Here is a 22,747-nt window from a genome sequence, read left to right on the forward strand (position 1 = left end):
GTTTGAGTTTGAGGCCCATGGTTTGGCTTTGCGGAGCCCGCTTGGGATTCTGTCTCTTTCTGACCCTCCTCCCTCCCCCACACTCTCTCTCTCTCTCTCTCTCTCAAAATAAATAAATAAACATTTTTTTTTTTAAAAGACACAGCACAAAGAATATAGTCATTGGTATTGTAATAGCATTTTATGCTGAAAGATGGTAGTTAACTTGTGGTGAGCACAACAATGTACAGTTATCAAATCACTATGCTGTACACCTATTGCACACTATGTCAACTACATTGTACAATATTACTAACGTAATATTTGTCAACTATACTTGAATTTAAAAAAAAAAAAGGCTCCTGGAGTGCCTGCATGGCTCAGTTGGTAAAGCGTCAGATGTCATTCAGCTCATGTCACGATCTTGCAGCTCATGGTTTTGAGCCCCGTGTCGGGCTCTGTGCTGACGGCTCAGAGCCTGGAGCCTGCTTCGGATTCTATGTCTCCCTTTCTCTCTACCCCTTCCCTGCTCTTACTCTGTCTCTCTCTCTCAAAAATAAACATTAAAAAAAGTAAAAAAAAAAAAAGTAAAAAATTAAAAAAAAAAGACTCCTTTCCTATGCACAGTATTAGCAAGTAGACATAACCTTCAATCACCTGCTTTTTCTACCAAGAAAAAGCCATTGGAAAATACCAGAGAGCACACATACATACGTTCTTTTAAAAGAATAAAAGAAGTTAAGTTACCTGCTAACAAGCAACTTCTAAGGGTACTGTGTAAATATCTTAGAAAAGACTTTCAGGAAGAAAAGTGCATAAAATAAGTTTAATGTGAAAGATATTGATGCTATAAGATTTATATATTCATGAAGTAGATGCACTGAGAAGTAAAGTGGGGAGCAAAGATAAATTAGGTGGAGAAAGAGCAAGTCAGTTTGGCTAGGAAGGCTCTATTAGAGATAATGAAATATATCTGGACAGAATACATTACCATCAACTTGCTTAGAGATGACAACATTGTCTTTTGACCTTTGTTATTGTGTTAGTTACCTATTGTTGCACAACAAATTCTAAAATTTAGTAGCTGAAAAGCAGCGATTATTTATCATCTGTCATTGTTTTTATGAGTCGTCAGGAATTTGGGAACGGCTCAGTTGGATAGTTCTACCCGGGGCCTCTTCTGAGGCTGCAGTCAGAGGTTGGTTGGGGCAACAGTCATCTGAAGTCTTAACTACTAGAGGATCCACTTCCAAAATGGTTCATTCACATGATTGGGAAGTTAATGCTGGCAATTGGCGGGGGGGTGGGGGGGGTGGGTAGCGGCTCTCCATGTGGGCCATTCTGACAGGGCTGCTGAGCACCCCCACAGCATGGCAACTGGCTTGTGAGCAATTCCAAGGGCACAAAGTACAGGCTGCAATGCCTCATGATCTCATTTCAGAAGGCACACACTGTCACTTGAACCCTGTATTATTCACACAGCGTCAGTTCTAGTTTAATGAAGGAGAGTTCTACACAAAGGCATGAGTAGCAGGTGGTGAGAATCATTGGAGGTTATCAGGAAGTCAGAAGACAAATCAGGTATTACTAATATTAGTATTATCACTGTCATCATCATTTTTATTATAAAAGGGCCTACCATGTACTTAGCAGTATACTCATTTCTAATATTCATAAAATTCCTTTGCATCATTTCTTAGCTTCCTAAAATTCTAGGGAGACAGGTTTAATTATTTTCATTTTAAAGTGAGAAGACTAAAATTCAGAGTAATCCAATAATTGGCCCAAAGTCACATAGGCAGTAAGGCAGGATATATGTTGATCTGATTCCAAATCTTAACACTCCTTCAACCATACATGATTCTCAGAAAATATTATCTGCTCTGGGCTGACCCTGCTAGATTAAAAATGTCTGCATAGTGACCACTGTCCCTCTTAAATACAGCACAAAGTGCATGAGATGGAGACATTAGTCAACACTGATAATTCAGGTATTTTAAAACAATTGTTTCTATAATAGGTAAAATATATTTAATAGCTGTTATTTTACAAAATTAGAGTAATATTGTCAACTTTCTTCTCATTGAAGCTAAATTAAAAAAAAATCTGAAGGGGCACCTGGGTGGCTCAGTTGGTGAGCATCCGACTCTTGGTTTTGGCTCAGTCATGATCTCATGGCTTCGTGGGTTGGAGCCTCACATCAGGCCTTGCGCTGGCAGCACCCATCCTGCTTGTGATTCTCTCTCCCTGTCTCTCTGCCCCTCTCCCACTCGTGCCGTCTCTGTCTTCTCAAAATAAGTAAACACACTTAAAAAAAATTCTGGAGACAAAGAATTAGTGAATTTACACCTAAACAGTTAACTTTCTTCGTGAGGGTTTTAAAATCACAATTTTCTTATGAACCCATGATTTGGAAGTTGCAAATATAACCTGGTATAAGGGCAGATATTTTATGAAAATTAAGTGCCATTCTGTATGCCTTAAAATTGAGATTTAGCTGAAGGCATAAAGATAATGGCTAAACACACAAGGAGGGATTATTCTTGATAACTGAGAATCGTGTAGGCCGGGTAGAGCAGCCACCTAACACCCCTCTTCTAACGAACACTTATTATTTTAATCAAGTTCTATTTTAAACTCATGATTTAAAGAAAAAAATTTTTTCACGTTTAATCATCTTTGAGAGACAGAGAGAGACAGAGCATGAGCGGGGAAGGGGCAGAGAGAGGGAGACACAGAATCAGAAGCAGGCTCCAGGCTCTGAGCTGTCAGCACAGAGCCCGACGCAGGGCTCGAACTCACAAACCGCGAGATCATGACCTGAGCCGGTCGGCTGCTTAACCAACTGAGACACCCAGGCGGCCCTAAACTCAGGATTTTTAAAAAGGAACTGGTTATTTTTTATATTATAACCAGTGAATAATTCATAGATTTTGTTTAATCCTACAGTTTCTAGGTGACAGATAAATAAATAATTAAAAACAAACGAATGTTTTTCTTGAAATGGCAATATATGAAGTCTGAATTTGGAAATTCTGTGACCAACACAGGCCCTAAAGGAAAGATAAGCTAAAGTTCACCACTCTTGAGCACTCGTCCTTGATTTAATCAGGTTCTCTTGGCAGTAGTTTGGAATCCTCAAAATCCATACATCAATTGGAGTTAAAGATTGAAACATGAAAAGCATTAACTAAAGGACTTCATCACAACAAATCAAAAGCATGTCTTTCTAAAATAGAATAATTATAGCTGTCCCTCGAACAACATGGGTTTGAACTGCACTGATTCAGATTTTTTCAGTACGGTAATATAAATGTATTTCCTCTTCCTTGTGATTTTCCGAATAACATTTTATTTTCTCTAGCTTACTTTATTGTACGAATAGAGTATATGATATATACAACACATAAAACATAAGCCAATTAACTTATTGGTAAGGCTTCTGGTCAACCGTAAGCTATTAGTAGTTAAGTTTTGGGGGAATTAAAAGCTATACAGAAATTTTCTATTGTTCAGGGTGTCGGTGCCCCAACTCCTACATTGTTTGAGGGTCAACTGTATTGAAAACTGGAGCAAGGCCTTATGGGTATTCCACCTATTCATCAGCTGTACTTCAAACAGAAAGTAACTCTCACAGTGCTAAAAAATTCTCCACCTCCTGTCCACTGTTTCCCAATTTGTGACATTTCTGAACAGACATCACTTGGAATTCTATTTAAAATGAAAATTCTTTGGCCCTTAGCAGATTTTCTGAATCATCTCTGGGGGTGGCACTTGGTAGCCTGCATTTTGGATAGTTACGTATTCCGAAGCTTGAGAATCGCTATAACAATTCTAAGGATCTCTAACACTGATCCACAAGAGAGGAAGGATGAAATAAACTGTAGTCAATAACATAATATCCGAAATTCCAATGTCAATTCCCAGAAAGAATATGCACTGGCAACGGGAAGTAATTATATTCTTTAAAAAAAATTTTTTTTTAATGTTTATTAATTTTTTGGGGGGGGAGAGAGAGAAAGAGAGAGTGCATGGGGGAGGAGCAGAGAGAGAGGGAGACACAGAATCAGAAGCAGGCTCCAGGCTCTGAGCTGTCAGCACAGAGCCCAATACGGGGTTCGAACCCATGCACTGAGAGATCATGACCTGAGCCAAAGTTGGACGCTAAACCAACTCAGACACCCAGATGCCCTGGGAAGTAACTATATTCTTGAGAAACAAAGTATTTCTTTCAAATATTTGATACTTCAATAATAATATTAATAAAAAGAATTCTGTACTTACACCTGTTTTATATTGGTGCATGTTGACTCCCAGAGGGAGCACTTCAACAGACCTTAACTGTATTTTAAAATCTATACAAAAATAAATTATTCCTTAATTATAACTTCTGTCATTTTTGTCTGTCTACTCTGAGAACCAAATACTGTTCTACCATGACTTTTGGATAACTTTCCTTGAAGACACTCTAAGATTTTTAAGTGCAGAAACCAGGTGTTTTGCTCACCATTGTAAAAGTCTGGCATAATGGGGATACTCAACAAGGTGTGTTGAATGATTTGGTTCTTTTTTAAAAATTTTTTTTTACATTTATTCATTTTTGAGAAACAGAAAGAGACAGAGCACAAGCAGGGGAGGGGCAGAGAGAGAGGGAGACACAGAATCCGAAGTAGGCTCCAGGCTCCGAGGCTCCGAGCTGTCAGCACAGCGCCCGACGCAGGGCTCTAACTCACAAACCGTGAGATCATGCCCTGAGCCGAAATTGGACACTCAACCAACTGAGCCACCCAGGCACCCCGAATGATTTGGTTCTTTATGCATTAACTATTTTAATGTCTAAACAAAATGCTATTAAACAAATATTGTAGCTTAACAATGATAATGTATAATTCTTCAAATATAATAAATATATAATATTTTACAATAACATATTTTAGGATTTCAAACAAGGTTTCCTCTTTTAACATGAATCAAAATACACACGTGGCTTTCTATAGGCCTATCATAACTTCAAAGATGGATCATTTTAGAAAACAGATTAATGCTGTGCTAAATAAGAAAAACAAAAGGAATCAGTATACTATATAACACTGTAAAATGACACTGTAGTTCAGAGCTGTCACTTTTGCACTGAATGTACCTGGTAGAGAAAAACTAAGTGTAATGCTGTTTTCTATGAATCTTCCGTATTTTTTTTTCCACCAACATAATTGAAATTGTGAATATTTAAGCAACAGGAACTAGGTTACAATAATTTCTTCTTAATGATATCATTCAGCTTTCCATTTAACTTTGCCAACTCTGCTTTGTGATTGAACACATCATTTTGTGAAATTCTTTATACACATTACACACCTTTTAGTACTGTTAAAATGCCTCATTATTTGTGAGATGCTCAGCAATTCTCAGATGCTTCTGCTGCCAATAATAAGATTTAATTTTGCTGGCTCCCAGTAGCATAAACTACTTTAGATCTTTACATAGTGTATGGAGCACCCAACATACAAAGTGAGATACTCTCTAAGAATTTTTAGATATTTTGAATTTTATACTACATTAGCCAATTTCACAAACCGGTGATTTTAAATTTGCATTTGCATGTGTGCAAAACTTTAGATGATAATAAGTGATAATAAAGAATGCATTTATAAAAAGGAATCCAAGTACATTTTCAAAAGGATATGTAGTATCAATGCTCCAAAAGTATACATTCTATAGGCACAAAACTATTTTATATAAAATTAAGATCTTGAAAAGTTAATTAAATATATTTTAATAAGCTCCTGTACATGAAGTAAAGTGGTAAAATCTGCTCTCTTAGCATTATTTTTTTCTAAATTTAAAATAAACCAAAAGGAAAAATATAACTTGTAAAATAAATTATGCTTTTAGTTGGAAAGTTCATTAATCATTAAAAACAATAGCTAATCTTGATTGAGGGCCATGTTTATTAGAAGGAAATACTTTACACGATTTCATAAATAATTTACTTAGCATTAATGATGACTTCATGACTTACTCTTTTACAATAAATAGTTAAGGGAAGCAAAAATGCAGAAATGATTCTTCTTGCTCATAGCCACACTCCCATAAATGGCGGAACTTGGTTTTGAATCCTGTGTTTAATTCCAAAGGACACAATCTTAACTATTATGGAATTTTATTGTTACCAATATGGTAAGAGTAGAAAAGTTAACCATGAACTAGAATTAAAAGTGGATTTGGAGACAGAATTATTTAATTTAAATTTCCAAGTTATGATAAAACTATCTTTATGTACCTTTAAAGTCAAAGCATTTTGGTTGTCTACTCCAGAGAACCAAATAATATTCTACCATGACTTTTTGGATGACTTTCCTTGAGGAAACTCTAAGATTTTTAAGTGCAGAAACCAGGTGTTTTGCTCACCATTGTAAAAGTATGGCATAATGGAGATACTCAACAAGGTGTGTTTAATGATTTCATGAATTAATAGAGAAGAATTAATTTTAGGCGGTCTCCAACTTAAACATGAATTCATTCATTCATTCAAAAAATACAGACAACCTCTGTTTAACAGACATTAGGCTAAGTGTCAATGAACAACTGTAAGTAGCTAAGTAAATACATTTTATGCTTCCAGGAGTTCACAGACTAGTCTTAGAGAGAGCTAAGTGAAAAACTACACACAGTATCATTAAGCGGTATAACAGATTACTTTTACGCAAGTGTAAGAATGAAGGTTCAGGAATGACATTCAAGGAGGGGTTTGAAAGAGAATTTTAGCTTCCAAAACGCATTCACAAAATAAAGCAAACACACACATAAAGAGGCAGGAACATCTAACTTGACAGAGAAAAACCTCAAGAGTCTCTCATTTAGCTGGAGACCTCTGCCTGAATTGCTATGCAGCCCTGGAGCCACGGGGTCTTTCTTATCTCTATAGGGCTAATTTGCTTTCATTTCTCTTTCTTTTTCTTACTTTCTTTTTTTTTAAATTAGGTTCAGGGGTGATATTCAAGGAGGAGTGATAAAGAAAAGGCTTCCAAATATGTTTATGAAATAAACCAAGTACATATACCCATAATGATACTTCTGAGTAGGTCAATATGTCCAAGGATTTCATGTCCCATCCATCTGCCCCCTTCACCTCATTCATTGCCAAAGTCATTTCATCCATTTCCATAGTGTTCTCTACTCTGTAAGCAGATGCCTCCCACATTTACATCTACTACTCAGACCTCTCTCCTGAGAGGCACAATTGTGTTTCCAACTGGTCTACTCAATCTGTCCAAAACTGAACTAAATATATTGTTTTTCAAAGCTGTTCCTCCTCCATATCCTTCTTTCCCTCATTAGAAACTTTGGGGGTAATCTTGCCTTGTCCTCTTTTGTGTCCTATATTCAGTAAGTTAAACTCTTTAGAATGTATCTCTTAATAGCTTTTCCCTCATGCTTAATTTCTTTTGGCTCATCCTTGCCACCTCCAGTGTGGTCCACAGACCCCATCTCTGCTGCTTCTGATACTGTTGCTGCTGGTTATGGAGCCCTTACTAACCACCTGGCACTGCGCTTGGTGCATGAAATGATTATCTCAGGAGCATCTTCAATCATTTCTCTACTTCCAATTACCCTCCCCTCCAGACACTACCTGAAAAATGAAGCTATTTTAGCTAGGTATAAGTGAAATATATTTGTGGACATCAGCCTGGGAATCTTAGAACCATTTATGTGTTCCTAGGGGAAGGTCATTCTATATCAGGCTATCAGTAATGCCTACATGATGCAGGACAAGACATTCTTCCTTTCAACTTGCTAATCAATTCAACATTATTTGCTAATCATGGCTGTGTGCCAAGCACTCTGCTTGGTGTTAGTGATTTAACAGTGAAAAGAAGGACGCGGTGCTCACAGAACATATAGTCCACCAGATTTTCAATAAGCAGAAACCTCTGCAGGTTAAAGAATTATGATTTCCTACATGAAGCTCCCAGGGCTACTCATTGATTCCCTTGGTTGGTCTCACTGATGTCCAGAGTATTATTTACTTAATACAGGCATGTATTTAGGAGAGCTTTCCCTCCCGATTTGATTTCTCTTTTTGTCATTCAGTACAATTTCAGGATATAAGTTTACTGATATAGTAATAGGATATAGTATAGGATATAGTTTGGTTACTATAAAAATGCCTTTCCAATAGGAGAATGTCGTGCCAGTAAAGATAAAATGAGGAGGGGTAACTAAGTGAAAACCTTAAGTTAAACACACACACACACACACACACACACACACACAATGAGACTGTAGTACAATGTTTTTAGTGGTAGAGCAGATTTCTATATGTTTATAAATAAATAGATCACTGAGGTTGGAAATTATGCAGCTTGGAATACTTTTGCTAATATATTTAAATAACACTACAGGCAGCAGAATATAAGGGAAAGAGCATGGACTTTTGGGTTCCCATAACTTTGATTTCAGACAGAAACTACATTATTTACTCTACACTGTTAACAACTATTTGAAATCCTTTTGTGTGCATCAGTTTTTCTGAGTATCGGTTTAGTGTTTGTTTTCATCTGTAGCGCAGAGAAATCATAAAGATTCATCTGAATTTTTCTGAAAGCTACTGAATTGTTCTCTCTGCTCTAGTCCTATCATCAAGCCAAGGCACAGTTCAAAATTCTAACTAAACAGCAACTCCAAGCTCGTCAATCCTCACTGAAAATCCTTAAATCTCAAGTCCAAGATCCCTGAGGATGACATTCAAATTTATGTTTAATTTTTGAGTTTGCACACTTCACTTTTAACCATTTCTTATCTCCAGTTTATGTTCCTGTTATACTAAACTCTGCCTTTCCCACATACCAGTAAGTACCTCTGAATATGCTAGTCCATCTGTTCCACCTCTTATGTATCTCTGCCACTCGTAATCATGACTGCATACAACTGGATGATAGAGAAAAAACGCAATTCTCTCATTTAGCTGGGGATCTCTGCCTGTATTGCTATGTAACCCTGGAGCCATGGGGCCTTTCTTATCTCTATAGGGCTAATTTATTTATTTCTTTTTAATTAATTAATTTATTTATTTAAAAAAATTTTAATGTTTATTTATTTTGGAGAAACAGAGCGTGAGTTGGGGAGGGGCAGAAAGAAATGGAGACAGAATCCGAAACAGGCTCCAGGCACTCAGATGTCAGCACAGAGCCCGATGCGGGGCTCAAACTCACAAATCATGAGATCAAGACCTGAGCTGAAGTCGGACGGTTAACTGATTGAGCCACCCAGCTGCCCCAGTTTTGTTTTGTTTTGTTTTTTTTTAACACATAGCATGTGCCAAGTGTTCTACTAGATACTTTCAATGCATTTCAAAATCATCAACAATAAGAAGTTACAATGTGCTCCAAATAATGGAAAAATAACAGTGGACTCCTAGGTAGTACCAAAAGAATAGATGTTAAAAAAAAAAAAAAAAATCTGGCTCTTTGCTAAAAAGCCAGAATTATCTCAACCTCATTCAATAACAAAGATATGGTGTGCCACACTAAAAACCAGTAAATCTTTTGAGTAAAATTCTTCATGCAATTGAAATTAGTAGCTTACTTTTTAGTATTCTGTTTATTTTGGGTGCTAATCCTATCTGCTGAATGGGAAATCTATATACTAATGAAATTTTAAATCTCTCTTGATGAAATATAAAAAAAAAAAAACCCTGAGTAATAAGGAATGGTAAAGAGATAGAAAGAAGAAAATCTCAAGGAGATTTTGTCTAGCTGCCATAAAAATGCATCTTAAAAATAATAAAATTAACATTTTTCCTTGATTACTCATGTAACCATTACCTACTTTGAAGAACTTTGAAGAACAGCAGTACACAAAAGTTTACTATTAAATTTACCTTTATATACACTTTAGATATTTTAATAGTAATGCTTCACCTGCTGCCTATATCATTAAAAAAAGAACTTGTTGTTGATTGTTTTAAGTTTTCATATTCTTATCATTTACCTTTCTAATATATGCCCCCAGCTTATGAAACAGAGATACTGGCAGTATCCATGTGCTAGGGACACAGATTGATAAAATGTTCTTGGGGATTAAGACAAAGCGTGATAAGTGCTCCAATGATTGTACGCACAGGCAAAGGAGCAAGGGGAAGGAAGCCACTTAATACAGCCTGCAGAAATGAGGTGAATGAGTAAAAGCTTCACAAGAGAGGTGGCATTTGAGATGAGTCTTCAAGTAAAAAGAAAAACAAAACAAAACAAAAAAAAATCCCAGTGGGCAGGTTCATGGAAGAGGCGGGCAGCAGAAGTATACAGACAGTATTCTGGGAGAGCAAAGCCAAGTAAATTAGCAGTATGTTGCGTGTGCACCAGACCATGAAGAGCTTTTCATGCCAAGCTGGAGAGATGAACTTTATCCTTTAAGGATGGAGGATACATGAAGTATTTATTTCAAACATAAAAATGGTGATTACTATGTGGCCATATTTTGTTTTCTGTGGGTCCCAGGGGGCAACAGAGTCAGTCACTCTTTTACACAGTCCTGGCAGTTGATGTTATTAATGCTAGGATTAAATGGTAAAAAAAGGTATTCTAAACAGAAATAACTTCCTTGCAGATTAAATAGACAAAGTTGCTCTCATCAGACATAAATTCCTTTAATGTGAGGAAGTAGCACATAACCTTTATTTTGTTCTGTTTTTGATAACACCATGCTGTTTGTTATTATTGCTGTTCATAAAACTTGCATAGAGCTCCAATGAATAAAACTGGTAAATACAGAATAGGGAAACATTAAGAGCCTCAGAGTGTGTTCTTCTTCCCTACTGTTTATGGCATCTACTAACAAACTTTCATGAAGTCTCAGGGCTGCGTGGTTACAGTCTGAAAACCACTAGGTGAAGACAGTTTATCTCTAGAAAATGAGGGGTAGTATGCTGGACCCCAATACCTCTGGGAGGATTCACACTTTATGATTAGCCGATCTAGAGATTTAATAAAGCATATAGACTGTTTTATTTGCAACACTACAGCTAAATGTGAAATCACGTTGGGACATAATTGTTATGGACATAAAATTAGGGAGAATTTACTGCATTCTTATGTATAGTGTGTGTGTGTGTGTGTGTGTGTGTGTGTGTGTACACACACACATATATATATACAATATACACACACACATATATATATATATACATATATATATATCCATTCAAATTTGTTTTAAATGAGATTTCCCACTTATACACATTTGAGCTCCATAAATTGGCAGTTCTAATACACACAAACATTATAATCAATTTTTTCTTATGGTAGCATTTAATCTTAATTTTTGTCAACCAAAAGGCATTCTAAGCAACCACACTCCAGAACTTGATTTTGGGGGATAAACAATTCACTAAATATATAGTGCAAATTGAGTTCTGGCATCATCCAGGATCAAAGCACCTCTGAATTAAAAACAAAAAAACAAAAAAACAGATACGCGTCTATTCACAGTAATACAGAACTGAGATCTCACACATAAGGAAATTAATTTAAATTAAGTGTTAGATAGTCTATACAAAAACAGTATTTGCATGTGTATGTAGAAGTATGAATATATTTGACTAAATTAAAATACAATGAAAATGAAAGTCTTAATATCCTTTAGCTTATTTGTTGGCTTTTTACCTTTGAACTGTTCAGGTCAAATACATTTTAAATCTTACTCTTAAAATTTGGTAATGTACAGTTTCAGCAAATATGGCAGAACAGTTTGAACATTTAATGAGAAAATGGAACTGAAACTGAATATTATTCATGCTAAGCTATCTTAAATGTTTTGCATATGCTAACTCTTATGCTAAAATAATTTTAAGAAAGTAAGCATTAAAATCTCAACTCCTTGATGCAGAATCGTTTCTGAAACACACTTATGCATGCCATTCCATAATGAGAACCACTTTTGAAAATTTAACTAATCATTTTCATGTTTTTCCCCAGAAATGGTCTGTTACTTCTCCAGCATCTCATCTCTTATAACAATATTTCAACCAAAGAAAATACATTGCCTTAAATTAGGTTGATACATATAACGAAGAAAACTAATCATGTTTAATTCTGCCCTTTGAAAATAAAGAGTCAGTTTTTATCAATCTTTACCTTTATGCTTTAAAAAATGATCTTTTTTTCTTCCTTCTCTTCTGCCAAAAACAAAAACGAATAGCAACAAAAAGTTAAGCGCACATTGCCTGTTACCATAAATGTCAGGATCAAATGCCACTTTATGAATTAAAAATGTGAAATAGAGTTCATTATTTGTCAACATTTCTATTTTGTCCAAATTCCTAGAGTTTGTACATGAATCGTTATAACATCAACAACAACAAAATGAGTGTTTAAAAATCATTCCAGTGTGTTTTCAAAGAAAATCATCTGCCAAGAAAGGTGTCAGCAAGATCTTTACTGAAGGAATTGTAAAAAGCTTGTGTCATGACTGAGCATATGGAATTTACTGACCCTTAAACTTTAAGAGACTGAAGTAGAATACCTAATGTCAAAAGCTGCCCCAAAGAGCCAGCTACAGGATATTGTAAAGAGTGTTTATATCTCAGTGTACGGAGAAGAAAAAAAAAAAAAAGTAATAATTCTGCAGAACAGCCCCAGGGCACTTGCATTTTGAGTCACTGCCACAATAAGCAGATCGCCACTGGGAAGTGAATATATTCTGTAACAGCACAGACTTGCACTATCAGTAGACATCAGTGTAAAGCAGGAGAGGCAACAGGATTAAAAATAGAAGTATAAAAATGGGGAGAGAGATGGAGTAATTATATTTACTGCTCAGAGTTTGCAAAGGCAAAAGACATTAACAAATCAGATGTGCATTTATTCAGAGCCCTCTTTTAAAAGAATTCTGACTCTCTCCCATATTAATCTCTAGGTCTTTATATATTTTTTTTTCAGAACACTGTAACTGTAGAGCTAAAATAATTAAATGCCAGGCTGTTTATATTCCCATAAAGTAAAATATATGGAGGGAAGAGGTTCATTTTCTCTTTTCATGTAATGATGAAATGACTGAATTACAAAGTAAACCTTAGTACTAAAAGATGCAGTTTGAGGACAAAAATGAGGAAGAATCTGATTTAGTTTAGGCTTATCCATTTTCTAGACTGATGACTGATTTATTCACAGGCAACTGAAATACATTTAGTAGGTAACAGCTTTGTTACTCACACTTATATTTATATTATAAATCATTCTGACTTCTTGATAACACAGAAAAGCTTCCATCTTAATGAGTTTCTACTTGATCTCAAATTGTAACGCATACTAAACATGGTATGTAAGCTTCCTATATTATTGATTGCCTGTATATTGCACATGTAACAAAATTAACTAACAAATTCTGTTGAGCTATGTGTATGAAATAGAAAACATTTTTCTAAGCCCAGAGGACATAGTTTTCAAAGTTCCATAATATGTCTCTTACTTCTATTCTCTCTGTGATATAGAAGAGAAGTAACTCCTAATATTCACCATATTACAGCCATAAATAACAGTATCAGGAGACTCATCTCATAAACCCTCAAGGATGACACAGTAGCAAGTTTTAAAATCCCTGAGAAAATTAAGTGTTCGTTATTATTTTGCTTGAATTCACAGAGAAGTCTAATGCCATCCTATTTCCATATTTAAAAAACAGATTAAACTGACATGCACATTATCCATTTCTTACATCCTCTTTAACACTTGCACACTTTGCAGTTTTCCTTTGATTATATTTCCTTTTATTAAAAGTTTGACTATACATTAACTTCCTAAGTAGTGAAGCCATTTAAAACACACTTACTTGAAAAGTGTAAAACCGGGTCCCATTAGGAGGATGCACTTTAGGGGAGCCAGAAACGGTGTTCATATCCGAGAAAATCATTTCTGATCACAGAGACAATATAATCCACAAGAAGCTACAGATGCAGAGCAGAGAGCTTAGCGTACAGATAAATCCGTGCATGCATTGAGGGAGGCTAGAGGGTAAAATGAAATCTGCCCCATCCTTCATAGATACACAGTGATAGCATTTTGAATCTTTCTGCTACGTTTGAAATCTAAGCTGAAAGGTTATCAGCCACCGACCTTTTGTGCAGCTAGTTCTTTAGAACGTACAATGTTTTTTAAAAAATTAAAACACAGAAGGGAAAAAGCAAGAACCAACAATAAATGGAGCTTGTGCAGAATCTGGCAGTGCTGTGGACCTGCCCATCTGTTCTCAGTGATAATCACCTCCCTCCACCACAGTCTAGCAGAGTGATTATGCTAAATATCCTGGTTAACCAATAACATACAGTTTCATTTCAGGGAAGCGCGCACAGTGTAATACAGAGGACCTCTTCTGACTAACCTGAAGCATGTTTCGTATGCTGTTTAAAGCCGTATTTAGCAACAAATTATTGTTCCATCACTCTTATTTCTGTATGTTTCCAGATCTCTTTGTTACTCCCAGCCTTTTCAATGAGATTTTAGACTTTTGTACAAATCCTTTTCTTTGAAAGGGAAGAATATTTTTAAGTTTAGAGATCAAAGCATATTATAGTTGGCTAGAACATTAAGGCTCAAGACATACAATTCAGGAAAGCTATATAATACTAGGAGTATTATCAAATAAAATGCACTAAATATTTCTACTTTTCTGAACTCTTAACGCACATCACAATATGAGCATAATCATTACTCTACTTCTCCCATTTTAACTCAAAAATCATTAAGTTTCAAAGTTAACTAAAAAAGGACAATACACTTGTTTTTAAAAAATCAAAACTTTAACTCTCATATATAGAAAAAAAGAAAATTATCTTTTAGATACATGAAGATTTTTAAGTCAATATCCAAAAACATTAACTGTAAACTGTAAACTGTAAACTGTATAGGCTGTGCTGCAAAGCGTGTTCATTTTTTATGTCTTTTAACACAGATTATTCAGTCTGTATAAAAGATCATATTCAGATGACTTTACACTTTTTAGAGGTAAAAATAAATGCTCCATTTACACATGGTTCAAAGGTGGAGACTTCAGGAAAACAGAGATGAGAATGAGCCCAAAGTGGTGACTTTGTGAATGTATCTAAGATGGCATAGTTATATATAATTAACAACCAGGAACCACCTGCTTTGAACCTGAAGACTATCAAACTATGATGGTGATGGGCTCTCAAAACTTAAACTTTTATTCATTTGTAGCTTTTATTTGCCAACTATGATTCAAATTTATATCAATGAGGAGGAAGCAGAAAAATGATTTTCAATTCTTTAGATAGGACCCCCACATTCTGGTAAATTCTGCAAGTAGGTAATTGTTTGCTCGGCAAACTGCTAAATAAACCAGAAGATAATTTTTAAACAAATGTTTAATTTGAGAATAATCTTACATTTATGGAAGAGTTACCGAGATAGTACAGAAAGTTCCCATATATCCCTCAACAGATTTCTCTGTTAACATCTTGTATTACTCCGATACATTTGTCAAAACTGAGTAACTGATATTGGTACATTATTATTAAATAAACTCCAGACTTTACTATGGTTTCACTAGTCATTCTACTAATGTCTCTTTTGTGTTCTTGGTTCCAATCCAGGGTTTCACATTCAGTTTGTTTCCATGTCTCCTGAGTTTCCTCTGGCCTGTGACACCTTCTCAGCTTTTCCTTGTTTTTCATGATCTTGATCTTTGGAAGACTTAAGATTTACTGGCCAAGTATCCCACAGGCTACCCTGCTTTGATGCTTTTATTAACTTTATTCGATGTTTCCCTAATGATTAGCATTGGGCTATGGGTTTTAGGGAAGAATACCACAGAGGTAAAGTGTCCTTCTCATCATATATTAATGAAGTGACCTCATCACAACATCATGGGAGTATGTGATATCCACCTATCACTAGTGATATTAACCATCACTTGGTAAGGTGTTGTTTGCCAGGTTTCTCTACTGTAAAGTTACTATGTTTTCCTTTCCATACTCTATTCTTTGGAACTTGGCCACTAAGTCTAGTATATTCTCCAAGAGGTGATAGAAAGTGGTAAAATTAAGCTTTACATCCTGGGGGAGGGTAGTGTTTATATGTATTAAATGGAATTTTTCTGTAGGGAAGATTTGCCTCATCTATAATTATTTTTTCAACTATTTACTTCTACCAGTATGAACTCAGAGATATTTATTTTATACGTAGAGTTATTATACAATATAATTTATTTTGATGCTTAAATCGTCCCAGATTTGGCTACAGGGAAGTCCTTCAGGTCGGCTCCTATTTCCCTTTGATGTGTTCCCATCCTTTTTTTCCTTTGAGCACACAAATGATTATTTTTTAAAACTGCTTTTTTTTCTCCTGCATGATTTACCTAGTTACTAAAACTATTAGTCATCTTAATTATAACTCTACCACTGCAATTTAAATAGAAAAATCGTGCTTTCTTTTTCGTGATTATTTAAGCAGCTACCTTATATTTTTTAAATATTCTTTTTTCCTTTCTGATTTTTTAGGCTACATGGGATTCATTCAAATGACTATCAAATTAAATAAAATAAGTATACAGGCATACTAGCTTTGGTAATTAGCTATGTATGTAAAAAATTTTAGTTTTTCCTACTCAGAGATACTTCCTCTTATGGTTGGCAGGGCCAGGTAAGTCTGCTCCTCAAAGAGCTATCAGTGGAAACAATGTCTCGAAAACAAATGTGAAGCTTCTTGTGAACCCAGGTTTTAAAGGAATTTTTATTTATTTTTTTTGCCAAATAGATTATTATGGTGCAAATAAAACCTGTGTGTTTTATGCTTACCTGTAAATTGGTTCTGATATAATACAGACCATATGATTCACTAGATTTCTTATTATTATTTAGAAGGCCAGTAAATCAAATATTCATGGTATAATATTACATATCCCCGGCATAATTTCATACATTTGCTGAATTTGCCTCAACCAACAAACTATTTCAGCAAGGAATTCTGAAGCTTTTTGGCCAAGAAAGGTACAGGTTTTTCTTTTTCACAGTTTTTGTGTGGGGAGGGGAAGAAAGAATTAATGTTGAGTAAGCTGGAAGGAGAAACAGTATAAATATATAATTATTTTAAATACAGTGCTTTACTCTAAATGTTGCAGAAATTGCCAAAAGATACATTCCTCCCCAAACTTTTGTTTTCTAAGCAGGCTATTTATGATAATGATGGTATATAATTGTACTGAATGCTTATTTGAAGATAACTTTCTTTCTCTGCTTGGTAGCCAACAGGGAAAGTGGTGTCCACATCTGAAAATTGAAAGGATACAGAACCTTGCCTTGTCCATTTTGGTTATAGAAGTCTGGTACTATTTCTTGGCCCTAGCATCACAATTATAAGAGATACAGTCTCTGTCCTTATTAAGGAATTTTAAATTTGGTGGGAGAGACATCGATTACTAAGAGGTTATTAACTAGCAAGACACCTGACATGAAGTTTAGTAAGTGCTAATGACTGACTTAATGTAAAGGAGACTGAGTTCATCTGAAAAGTATCTAACACAGGGATATATCAAAATGACCTTGGCAAAGGCAGGAGGTTGAAGGAAGAGAAGGAACAATGCGTGAAGACATACAAGATGACATGGAATGTTTTGGGAAATATGATTGAAAGCATTTCAGGGCACCTGAGGTAACTGTGTTAGACGTGTTTTCTCATATATAAACTTTTCTCAAGTGAAATTAATAAAGAGACTTATTAATCTGGTCAACACCCCATTTCTATGAAATCAAGTAAAGTAAGAACATTCTTATCTCAAAAAATATATAAAATGTACAGACATATTTTCATACTTTTGGTTAGTATATTTTGACATCTTTCTTAAGTTTTCCAAATAGCTTTCCAAGATTTTTTTGGCTTGTCAAAAACTTCATTCTTAGTTTGATTGCGTTCAATTTATAATAACACTATTTTAAGTATTAACTCGAAAGTGAAAGATAGTACAATATTACTATGTGAAACAAAACTTACTGTGCTCAGGCCAGGACTCATTAGTTTCTGGGCCATGTCTACCAACCACATCAAGTACTGGTAAGATGTCCATTTTAATTGCTACCCACAGACCACTGCCCAAAAATCTCTCAAGATATATCTCTTCTCAAAAGAAAGAAATTAAGAATACAAACTCCAGGAAAGTTTAATTCTAGCTGTCTCAACCACTTGAATTTTTACAGAAGGAAATCGAAAATGAGAAAGTAAAAGGATGACTAAATTACACTTTCTTTTTTTTTTTTTTTTTTAATTTTTTTTTAATGTTTATTTATTTTTGAGACAGAGAGAGACAGAGCATGAACGGGGGAGGGGCAGAGAGAGAGGGAGACACAGAACTGGAAGCAGGCTCCAGGCTCTGAGCCATCAGCCCAGAGCCTGACGCGGGGCTCGAACTCACGGACTGTGAGATCGTGACCTGAGCTGAAGTCGGACGCTTAACCGACTGAGCCACCCAGGCGCCCCTAAATTACACTTTCTTAAAAATGGGTAAAATAAAAGTCCTGAAGCCAGACACTGTTTTTAATAGACTTACAGAGAAGATTCCCAGAAGTCATTGAATCCACCTCTTGGCCTCTGAGAATAACTATTCTTAAAGCCTTATGAAATGTATGCTATCAACTTGATTTGATAAAAAGTTCAAAAAATACTTTGGAATCTACTATTCCATATACTGTCAGGAGGATTCAGCTCACACTTTTTTTTATATCCCTTCAATATAACTTTTTAAACAAATAACTGTTCTGTATATTCTACTTCAAGACAATTCAATACACCTTTTTTTGTTCATTTACAGGTATTGAATAAGAAGCTCAAAAATTTGCTAGAGTGATAATACTTTGGGGAATTAAAGAAATACACTGAAAGGGCTGTTCATGTGCTGTTAGTTTCTGATAAATGCTCAGGAGGAAAAATGCCATACTGGACAAAAATAGGAATGAGAGAGAGAGAGAGAAAGAGAGAGAGAAAGACGAGGACGAGGAAGAGAGATATCACTACAATTTACACCATAACACTATAGGATAACAAAGAATTCTCTAGCCAAGCGTTCAGCTAGAAGTCATGCCAGATGGAGTGAAATTTGCAGTCCAGATGGGCAATACATCCTAGTGATCCATATGGATGGCATGTGGAAGCTAGTTAAGTACATATTGCCAGCTAGATTATCTATCATATCTATCTACTAAATGTGTGGTCATATTTATGCATCTCTATATATCTGCATCCTTCTCTTCATATCGTGACTTCTACAAGATTGAGCAAAGATGACCCTGTGTACACAGACAAAACTGTAAGTTTACTTTTACACCCTGCCTCAGAGTCTCCTTCCTGAGAGTCACAGCTGCTTGTGCATAAGTTGGTAGGTTTTGTTCATTCATTTATTCATGCATTTATTCAAAAAATTTTTATCGAAGAGCAATGAAGTGCCAGACACCTTTTACAGGTTAGAACAGAAATGAAAGGCAGGTGAATGAAGTGAAAGGAAACACTGTGTTTGTAGTAAGCCAATGAGACACTCCACCAACAGGTATAATCAATTCCAGCAGTGAGATCTTACATTAGAAGATCCAAATTAAAAAACAATGAACAAAACAAAACAAAACTTGTAATGCCTCAAAGACTTTCTTCCAAGTTCAAGAGATTTTTTTAGCTACTTAATTACTCATTGAGAGTGTCTCAAGTAAATAAATATAGAACCCTTTGTGATCCTTCAAGATTTGTAGCTATGTGGACTAAATAAATAAACACAAATCAAGCATATTGAAATTTCCAAACTTCCATATGTAACAAGACAAAAATATTAAATATGCTTTCAGTTCACATTTTGATGATAGTGTGTTGGGTTATTTTTTTTTTCACATAATCTCATAAAGTTTTTTATATATGTCTAGATACAGGCAGGTATGTAGATGCATGTATATATTTATGAGCATGTATGTTTTGTGTGTGCATTATACACATGAATGACTATACACATGTGCATACACATATGTACACATACATGCACAAACATACCTACATATATATTGTCTTCCAAACTCAAATTAGAAAATTTTAAAATGGTATCTTCTTTCTATAATCCTTCTTCTTTTGCACTTTGGTTTCTCTTTGCTTCAATGACATTTTTCACAAATATTTACATGTATTATAATAACCCATAAACATCTTCATGCTTAAATTAAAAATATTAAACTGTCTGAAATTCAGGATTAAGTTTTGTTTTGGTCCTTTAACAAAAAAAATACTGATTGATTAGAACTCTATAATTCTATGACTCAATAATTTTACTATATTTTGTTAAGCTTCTCTCATGTTCTAAAATACATGTCATTAGCCTGGTTTACAAATCTCACATTACAGTTTTATGACAGGATGTTATTTCTTCATCTACCACTGTGGATACCAGACGCCCACATAGTTTAAGTTTTTATAACATCTGAAGGGGTTTCTGAGTTCTGACTTTTATAAACATAAATAGTTGAGAAATACTGGGTCTATTCTATGGCATGAGACCTACATATAGAATATTACATATTGAACTTAAACATGGATATACCCTACATGCACTATACTATTGTATAGTACAGTTTTGATATTAAATTTCCCTTTTTCTTAGAAATTGGCTAAATTCTTAGCTATTTGTGACCAATATTTCCACTCTGGATAAATCAATCTTTTTTACTTTATTTATTGTCCAGTTTCCATAGATGTTCTCTGTTACTATACACCATAATTACCGCATCGGGATGCAAAAGAATTCTCAGTAACCAATACAGAATTTTTATTTTAGTTTTTAAATCAAGAAGCATAATTTCCAGCTAAAGTCTGAGATGAAATAAGATTCCTTAGTGTGCAAAAGTGGCCTTATATAGACCTTCTTGTCTACAACTAACAAAACCAGCACAACGCAAGGCATAGAGAAGGCACCCAATAAATATTTGGGAAATACTTGACACATCTTCCTCTGGATGTTTTGTTTCTCTCTTTTCATGGGTTGTATTTTAATAGTAATTATCTCATTTTGACTTGCTGACTAGTCCTGAGAACTCAAAAAATACTTATTCTTATTCCCAGATTCTTACAGTTAATATGTGGTATATATAGCATTCAAAGTTTGGGCTGAATGCACTTCTTGGTACATAATAGTCAAGTTGTTGGTGAATAAATGAAAAACAAAAAGAGAGAATGTACAAATCACAGATATTCTAACTACTAACTCATATCGTTTGTATTAAATAACGCTGCCTAGTAGTTTAGAAAATGGATTTTTAAAAAAAAGCTTCAAAAATAGATTTTAAAAAACAGGAAACAGATTGGAGCCCCTGGGTGGCTCAGTCACTTGAGCTCCAACTTCAGCTCAGGTCATGATCTCCCGGTTCACGAGTTCAAGCCCCACATCAGGCTCACCTCTGTCAGAGTGGAGCCTGCTTCAGATCCTCTGCCCCTCCTCTGCTTGTTCTTTCAAAAATAAATAAACATTAAAAAAATATGAAATAGAATGAGAAAGAAACTTTGCAAACTTACATGTATCCACCCACTTAAACGTACACACCCATAAATTCATCTCCATGCATACTTCATGGAGTTTTGGGAGAAATATCATATTAAAGAGAAGAAATGCATATTCCAAGCAAACAAAGCAGATGTTCTAATGCTCTTCATATAGTTCATTTGATGTTAAATAGTTTGTCTATACCATCTCAGAAGATACAGGTTTAACTGACAGGATGAGAGGAAGAGAAAAATCATAATGGTGATCAATTCTATACAAGAGCTTTTCAGATAATGTTATCATAGCTATCTTGGAATAACAGAACATTTAAAAAAAAACATTAATTTATAGGGATGGACATTCTACTCATAATCCCATGTTTAAGATTACAAAGATTACAAGATTACAGGAACAAAGGCAATATTAGTCAAAAACTGTGGAAAATATAGACTAAAGCAATCTTTAGACTATCATTTCTTATTCTTTAAGATCTCTACTGACTCTACTGCCTCAGTTGCCATGGTAGCGGGTACATTATTTTCTCCTTAATTTGACTTTTTCCAAGAATTTCATTTGAAAGACAAAGCCAATCACTATCCTGTCTTATTTTGTTTAAGAGCAAGAACAATAATTCAATAGCTGCTACTTATTGAATGATATTATTTATAGGGATGCCAGAGTTGTCCTTTACAAAACCTTCTAAAAGGAGGTATTTATTCCTCACTTATATATAAGGAAATGGAGTCTTAGGGAAATATAACTGTCTAAGATCACATCTTAGGCAAATGGGAAAGTCACATCATTTGAAACCAGTTCTATCTGATTACAAAGGCACACCATAAATCAAAATTACATCTTGGTACTTCTTTATCTGGTACTGATTTTAATTCAGTACACAATATGAAAATGGAATTAATAAATTCCTAACTGATTTCACACATGAAATAATTCTTTGGTGATTGACTATCTGATGAACTATTTTAATTTTATGGAAGTATTCAGGTTCTTTTGATGAATCAGAAGTGGTTTGTGAAAGACAAAAAAGGAATCCAGAACAACTACAAGGTTTTTGGCCTGAGCAGTGAAAGGAGGAAATTGCTACCAATGAGATGAAGGCTGTGAAAGAAGCAGGTTTGAGAAAAATCCAATTGTTCAATTTGGTCCATGTTGAGTTTGAGATTCTATTAGTCATCTAAATAGAGATGTCACATTGGCAGTTGAATATACAAATCAGTAGACCACATTAGCATACAGACTG

The 22,747-nt window shown here is 34.9% G+C and overlaps 1 protein-coding gene across 21 annotated transcripts in view; it reads right to left on the reverse strand.

Moving 5' to 3' along the window:
* PPFIA2 (PTPRF interacting protein alpha 2) overlaps positions 1-22,747 on the reverse strand; it is a 477,637-nt gene that overhangs the window by 308,406 nt on the left and 146,484 nt on the right. For 3 of the 21 annotated variants that reach the window (XM_045464358.1, XM_045464355.1, XM_045464354.1), the window contains exon 1: positions 13,804-14,210. The exons of 16 other annotated variants lie outside the window; for them this stretch is intronic. In XM_045464358.1, coding sequence (XP_045320314.1) covers positions 13,804-13,884 — 81 coding nt within the window. In that variant the 5' untranslated portion in view covers positions 13,885-14,210. Of the gene's footprint in view, positions 1-13,803; positions 14,212-22,747 lie in introns of those variants that run through there. 2 more of the 21 variants (XM_045464356.1, XM_045464353.1) reach the window with 1 other exon arrangement.

This window comes from Leopardus geoffroyi, chromosome B4 (genome assembly GCF_018350155.1).
Source record: "Leopardus geoffroyi isolate Oge1 chromosome B4, O.geoffroyi_Oge1_pat1.0, whole genome shotgun sequence".
Taxonomy (NCBI): Eukaryota; Metazoa; Chordata; class Mammalia; order Carnivora; family Felidae; genus Leopardus; species Leopardus geoffroyi.